We start from the raw sequence: 7,505 nt of genomic DNA, 5'->3' as shown, positions 1-7,505 counted from the left end.
CCAGTGCTCTTCCTGCCATGGCAGGGGGGCGGACTAGATGATCTGCTCAGGTCCCTTCCGACCCTAGAAACTATGAAACTATGTGCTCAAACTGGTCAGATTTTTTACTACACAAGTCTTCTTTCCCATTTCTCTCATGAAGTAACTTCTTTTCTACAGAATTATTGACTGCTGGAAAAGTAGTGAAGATATGTAGGATATTGCATGAAGTTTTAACATAGTTCCTGTTTTGGAATTTCTGCAAGGTACCTAACAAATCCTAAAAAAGCCTCTTTTCAAAATGCCTATGTACATATCCAAACTGTATATTATGCATATATTCCCTTTGGCACACACATAAGAAAACCAGTTGGAGGGAGAGTTAGGTTATTGTCCACCAGAACTTAATATTAGAAGTTAGTTCCACAGGAAAATCCTATATGATTTTTACTTCCCATCCTGTGTTATCAGTAGAAAGAGACAGGAAAAGAAAGAGACTTTCAAACCTGTTGCTTTGTCAGTCCAGTTCCATTTTTCTCATCCAAACTAACGCCAGAGAGCACAATTTCAAACTTAGCTTTTCATTTTCTCCTTTTTTGTTTTAAAAAACAAAACCAAAACAATCCTTGAGGGAAAAATTCTCAATTCCTCAATCAGAAGGGGACAATTCATGTTGGGGGACAGGGTGGGGATGCAGGGGAAAGACAAATCCATTCACAGAAATAATTCTAGAAGTGAAATCAAGTGTCATCGCACTTTCCTTTTTACAACGCTACTTTCTGATGGGAAAATTCACAATTGAATCAAGCAGTAAATAAACACATGAATGCTAAAAAAAGCAGATACTTGTTATAATTCTGACATTTTTATTCACTAGAACAACACTGGGGAAAGAATCTTTACATACAGGTTTTTAAATTAGCTTTACAAGCAAATTCCAATATACAGTATTTACTCCCAATTTGGTTTAAAAAATAAGAAAGAAAAACAACAATGCAAGTAATATTAATGCTATTTTTGTAGCTAGTACTGAATTTAAGACTATAAATACTAACACAGAGTTAACATTTTTTTATCGTGATGCTTTTATGCTTAGGTAGGCAGTGAGCAGCTTTACCATAACAGTGATTGAATTTCCTTGCTAGTATGGTTATAGATTAGTACAAAACTAACACCTACAACCATCATCACATGTTAAATTCCACTCTGCTCAGAGAAAGTTGCTACAAATGAGATAAAGAATAGATTTGGAAGCCCTGTTCAACAGTGGATTTCCATTTTGATGGTAGGAAAATATCCATATTATGAATACTATATGCTGCGCAAAAACACTTCCAAACTACCCTGTGGAACACGCCATCTACCAGAATATGGACACGCATTAAATGGCATGGTGTATAAAGGTAGTGACATGCAAATAAAATCAACCATTTATATGACTTTCAAGTCCTCTAGCATCTTTATGATACAATGTATTAGTATTTAGATCAAAGATGGAGTAAAATTAACTAATTTATGATACTGTCTAGTTGAGCTACACTGTAATATAATCTAGTTTGGGAACCACATTCTTACCTTATTTAATTATTTTTAATGAGCACCATATTATGGGAAGTCATTGATTCCCCCCCCCCCAGTGGCTACCATAAATGATAGTTTCCAGCAACTTCAGGTATTGCACATGTTTTTTCACTAATACCTCCACAATATACTCTAGCAACATTATTCTAAGGGCTAAAAAAAAGATTTCAATGAAAGTTGGCTTCAAAAGGGAGCTCAAATGCCAGCTTTGGAGCAGGTAAGGGGAATCTTCTGAGTTGCATCTTAAGTGCTTAAACTTCCATGGTTAAACTAAAAATCAATTCACAACAAAAATTGAATACATTACATGGATAATTTTACATGCTAGAGTATATATTAATTCTGTGAGATGACGTAAAGGTATCTTGGAAACAACAGCACTAGCAGAGAAATTAGTTTCAAACAAAAGCCACACACAACAGATAATTTTAGGCACAACTTCAAGCAATAAAGCTCATCTTTAAAGTGCAATTCTGTTTTTTCTTTTGTGTTTGTTCATTTGTTAAATACTGAATTGTCTCTTTATACACATACTGAACAGTAGCTTAATACGTCTGTGAATATTGCACAAAAAAATGTCTGACACCAAAAGCATGACAAAAAATCAGCCATAAACAAAATTTTTAAACCTAAACAGTCTAAAGTCTAACCCTTTAGATTTATGTTTAGAATCATCTGCACCAGTACTGAATGGGCATCTTCACTTCACATAAGGTGGCTAATTACCTGAAAGTTGTTTTTCATGCCTATCTCTGCTTTAAGTGTTTTATACAGCAACCTCATTTTCCACCCAGTGTCTCACTGAAATCTGACTTCAATTTTACCTCATCTCTCTCCCAGTTGCTCGTTAACCGATTAAGTTTACCTCATACTCTGGACTTACTATACATACAATAAACCTTCCTTGCTAAAGCCCTAAAAGCCAAAATATGTAATTGTGTTTAGATAGATGAACCATTACAAACTGAACACAAAAACAATTAATTTCAGCTAGCACATTCCACATAAGATCTCTACAGTCATCAGCTCTATTTCTTAATTACTTCCCTTTTCAGGTAAAAGTGGGGAGGTGTTCTATTCATAATATATAATGTGGCAAAGTTTTCTGTGATTCTGTTATTTACTGTTCTGCACATTATATAATATAGAATTTATTTTTAAGAATCAACTTGTATTTTATGAAAACCTTGATGAGCTTTTTGCTTTGTTCCTTTGTAGTCAGAAAAGGTGCAAATTTAAACTCTAACATCTTAGATCAGACCTGTTGAAAATTGAGAGGAAATGGGAATGGAAAACAAGATTCCACTTGAATAACCTCTCATCAACATTTTTAAAGTGAAAATAGCCTCTCTTTAGACAAAAACATACATATTTAAAAAACAAAATAACCTTTCCTTTAAAGGACAGTCAGCTTTCAGCTTTAAAAATCTATACAGACCTGAAAGTGAACCAAGAGTACGATGGAAATATCAACATTTTTCAAACTCTGGGGGAATACCCAGATGTCAGGAGCCAGTTTTATGGATGTGCAGAAAGTCAATTTTTTCCCCTACAAAAGTAAAGACCTACTCTAGTTTTAGAGAGCAGCTATGTACTCAAGAAGGGAAAGGAGTGAGAAAAAAAAACAACAAAAAACCCTCCATACCTCTTCTTTCTAATGGTATTTCTAGCAGTAGTCTCTTCATTGCATCCTATTTTGAACGATTCATAAGACACCTTTATTAACAATCCAAAGTGCTTTGTTTTTCTCTCCTTAAAATAAGGACTAAAATCATGGTTCTAATTTGTTTCAGAAATGTAGTCAGATCTGAATTGAAAAGATCTGCTTATCAGTATTTGCTGAAAGAACACTGAGCGATTTAAGATTACATGGATGTGCACTATCTAGTGAAAAGTTTAAAGGATAACTCCTAAAAGGGACTGAGACACCTGAACTTTCATTGATTTCAAGGGGTGTTTTTGCATCTGGATCCTTTTTTTTGCATCTAGCCTCAAGTCATTTGACATGCATGTGCCAGGGAAGCTATTCGTGGACTGAAGCTATAAAAGCTTAGAAGTGAAGATTTCTGTGGATGCATGCATGCATACATACTCAGTTTATTTCTTAGAAAAGCTCACTTTAATACATCCTCATTTTGCAAAGTCCAAAATACTGTTCTTGGGGTTTGTTTCTTTTTTTCATTAATGTTTTTGAAAATAATAATTCTGCTGATTTTGAGGCAGATTCAGGTCAAGGGAGGGAGGGGTTGAGGGGCAAGATGCTATGGTTTTGGGGACATATGGATACATTTTTGGAACACTTTACTGGATATGCACATCCTAAACCCATAGTGTACATTTACAAATTTCACAGTCCCATGGCATCCTCTTCAGAGTCAAATATTTCAAGACTACCTTAAAAAAGAACACCTATTTACAGAGCAGAAAGGTTTTTCCTTATCTTGTTTCCCCATTCAGCTCCTTCCCAGTTACCAGAAGCTTGTTTAGAAATTAGTTACCCACCCCAAAAAAAATAAAATAAAAATACACATCTCTGAAAAACTCCTTAAAGTACCAGCTCTGATTAGGACATCATAGGATTGTTCAAAGCAAATATGTGGGTTTTTAAAAATAGTTTTCAGAAACAAATTTTATTACGTAAAATAGTTTCAAATCCCTACACATATGGCAAAGTTTTCTGCAAACATCTGAAGTCAGGTACTTCAGAGTCTTTCCAATATTAAACAGAAATCAATAAATACAAGTAGTACAATAAAGTTAAAAGTTTGTAATTAAAACACATTGTGGAACCCTCAACATAGGTATCATGTACCCCTTATTCCCAGAGGTTTATCACTTACCAGTTCACAAACACTTGCACAGGCAGGTTTGTGCACAAGTATCCTTAGCATTGTGTTTCAAAAATTTTCTCAATAATACCTAAACCATACATCAAGCATACCAAAGTTTCACTGCAATGCATGAATGGATGGTATTTTTATATAATAAGATGCATTTCACCCTGTGCAATTTGCTTGCTTGCTTGCCATCTGTGAACAGTGAAAATGAGCTAGAAAACAAATATAGTAACTCTCTGATTATAACAGAGGAAAAAACCCACAAACATTAAATGTATGATGTACATCACTTGCGATTATTCTGATAAATATGAAGATTTTGCATAGGCCTCTGGAATACAGTCACAATTATGGCCAGAAAGAAAGCCTTATAGATTTAGTGTATATTCCACTGCTTTAACCTAATTGGTAATAAGAACCTAGAGATTTACTAGTAACTCCATTATTTGATAATCCAAAAAGGACCAGAAACGATTTCTGCAAGCATTCTCTCCTCCACAAATACACAGAATAGCATCTCGGTAAAGTGTGTAATGGTCATTGCAGGCTTCATCATTTACTAAATTAAGAGAACTGATGGGCAGTTCTCTTGAGAACAACTGATAACAAACTTTGAACATAGTTGGACAATTTTGACCTTTTACAAGAATCTGCATATTTGATAGTTTAAACTTCAGAATAGGTCAAAATCTACTGGGCAAATATTATAGAAAGATGCTAATTTTAATATTAATTCAGGATTTAGAGGCTCTTTGTAAAGAAGCCTTAACCAAGGCAGTCAATGTATGGGAAACAAATTGATGTATGACTCTTTTCAATGAGATGTTCATGTTATTAATGCGTCTTTGGTTTAGGGAGGCGGGAATGTCGATTAGAGGCCAAGCTATCCCCAGAATGCAAACTGATGTTTTGATTTTGCATATTTTCCTTTCTTTGTGTTAGTGGCCTTGGGATGCTAGTCTTGGAAGAGGTGTTTTGAGGCTCCTGAGATATAAATGAAGATTTAGGGATAGTTATTTGCTTAGATTTAAGCAAGAAAACAGTTGCTGGGCAAAGTTTAGACATCTTCTGGCTCTGTTTACCCTTTAGGTTAGCCTGACTGGATGTTGGCTGTAGATGTATTGGACTACTTGGTGGTGGTATTTCAGGCTCCTTGGAAGCTGGAGATGGTTCAAGAATGGCCATTGTAGGAAACACTAAAGCATTTGCGCTTGGGGGCTTTGCAATTCTTATAGTCTTTGGCCGAGAGGCATGGTTCACAGATGACTGTTTACTTCTCACAGCTAACTTAGTCTGCATCTTTCTTGTATTCACGTGGGAAGGTGTCTGAAAAGACGAATCATGAGACTGTAGTGTATTATCTTCATTACTAGCCATCTCTCCAGGTTCTTTAGCACTCTTTTTAAGTTTCAAATTTTCTGTCAAAAATGCGTTCTCATTCAGATCTTTTATACCTAACCGTATACTCAATAGAAGGTTCTGTTCATTCAGGCTATTTGCATGAGACCCATCAGCAGCATTTTTATTCTGATGATCACCATTTTCATGCAGGCCATGTTTATGGTATTCACTGGGGGCCTTGATATGTGACATTTTAATTAATTTTCCCTGGGCGAGGTCTGTGGTATTGGGAAGGCTGTTGGAAGGCTGTAGTACTTGAGGCTGTTAAAGACAGAAATTATATTAATAATATTAGATTAAGGAAATGTATAGTTAAAAACATTTTGAAACCAAGGTATGCTGACTGAATGCTAAATGAAGTTTACATATCCAGTTTGCATATTAAAAAGTTGATTTAGGCAGAAAAGGTGGATTCATAGGACACATCCAAGTGGAACTGGACACACACAAAAAGAAATGTCAATATACATCTCCAAATAAAAAGACCGACAAGGAGAGAAATATATTTATTGATTTACAGCGCAAAATGTAAAAAGATTTGGTCAACTAAATAGATAAACATGTGTGTTTATTTGCAATGCAGTAAAAAAACACAATAAAGGCATGTCCAGGAGTAGTGAGTTCAAATGCAAGTGCCTTACCCAATAAAATATTATTTTTGTTAGACTGCATCCATCTCATCTTCTCCATAATGATTATTTATTTAGTTATACAACACCTTTAACTCATTTTAAAATCTGTAAAAGTAAATATGGAATTTACTGGACTATTTAGTATTTGTAGTGTATTTAGAAAGACAATTTCTAAAAATTAATTTTCTTGCTCAGCTGAGGACAGAGGATTTGTTATAAATCAGCCCTAATTAGGTTATTGACTATATGTAGCTGTTTTATCTTGAAGGGCATTCAGATAAACTGATAAATAGACACTGTTCAACAAAATGACATTACACGGTATACCTCAGGCTACATTTTATGTATTACATTCATCACCAACAGATAAACATGGTTTAAGGGAGACTTTACATTTTATCTGAAGGTAGAATCTAGCATTACGAATATGAGATGTGTCAGTGTCTTCTCTGGGTCATTTCTATTTTTCCTTCGCTCTTCCCTGAAAAGAGACTTTACAGATCAACGTGTGTACTAATCAAACACATTCTTAACCTTAAAATTGTATGTGGATATTGAAAGAATTCCTCATGATTCTGCTATTCACAGTATTTAAAAAAAACGAAACCCAAAACCTACCATACTGCACTTTAACTATTAAAATTCAACATCACCGAATTTCAGACTTGGATAATTTTAAATTTTTCCTTTTCAGAAAGAGAGACCACTACTGCCAAAGTACCTTTTTAAGGACTGCTAAAACAGAGAAATAGTAGGATAGAAGTTTTACAAAGAATTATTATTTTTGTTTCATGTATATAATATGCAGTCACACACTATTCCAGTAAACCCAAAGCCACATTTGCCATTTGATTACTTAATGAACATCTCACTTCAGTCCTCACTTTAAAGGATTTATTTACTATTTTCATCAATATTACCACTAAAGCAATTTTTTTGTTTAAAAAATCCCTCATCCATCTTTTCCCTGCCTTGACAGAAAGATATGTTTGTTTAGATCTAATACATACGCAAAGGACACTTCGCTCTACTAACATGAACCTCAGCACTCATCAGCTTTTACTGGGTTGGTCTT

At 34.6% G+C, this 7,505-nt stretch overlaps 1 protein-coding gene across 7 annotated transcripts in view; it reads right to left on the bottom strand.

Annotated features, from left to right (window-relative positions):
• Positions 1-2,302: 2,302 nt before the first annotated feature.
• The window catches only part of CCSER2 (coiled-coil serine rich protein 2), a 182,887-nt gene continuing 177,684 nt past the window's right edge, over positions 2,303-7,505 (bottom strand). For 3 of the 7 annotated variants that reach the window (XM_019502216.1, XM_019502218.1, XM_019502217.1), the window contains one exon: positions 2,303-6,059. In XM_019502216.1, coding sequence (XP_019357761.1) covers positions 5,232-6,059 — 828 coding nt within the window. In that variant the 3' untranslated portion in view covers positions 2,303-5,231. The remainder of the gene's footprint in view (positions 6,060-7,505) is intronic. The other 4 variants (XM_019502221.1, XM_019502222.1, XM_019502219.1 and 1 more) reach the window with 2 other exon arrangements.

Source organism: Gavialis gangeticus, unplaced genomic scaffold (assembly GCF_001723915.1).
Source record: "Gavialis gangeticus isolate Ggan-Ray unplaced genomic scaffold, GavGan_comp1, whole genome shotgun sequence".
In the NCBI taxonomy this organism is placed as follows: domain Eukaryota; kingdom Metazoa; phylum Chordata; order Crocodylia; family Gavialidae; genus Gavialis; species Gavialis gangeticus.
The sequence above is the reverse complement of the archived record's forward strand: the minus strand, read 5'-3'. Positions and strand labels throughout refer to the sequence as shown.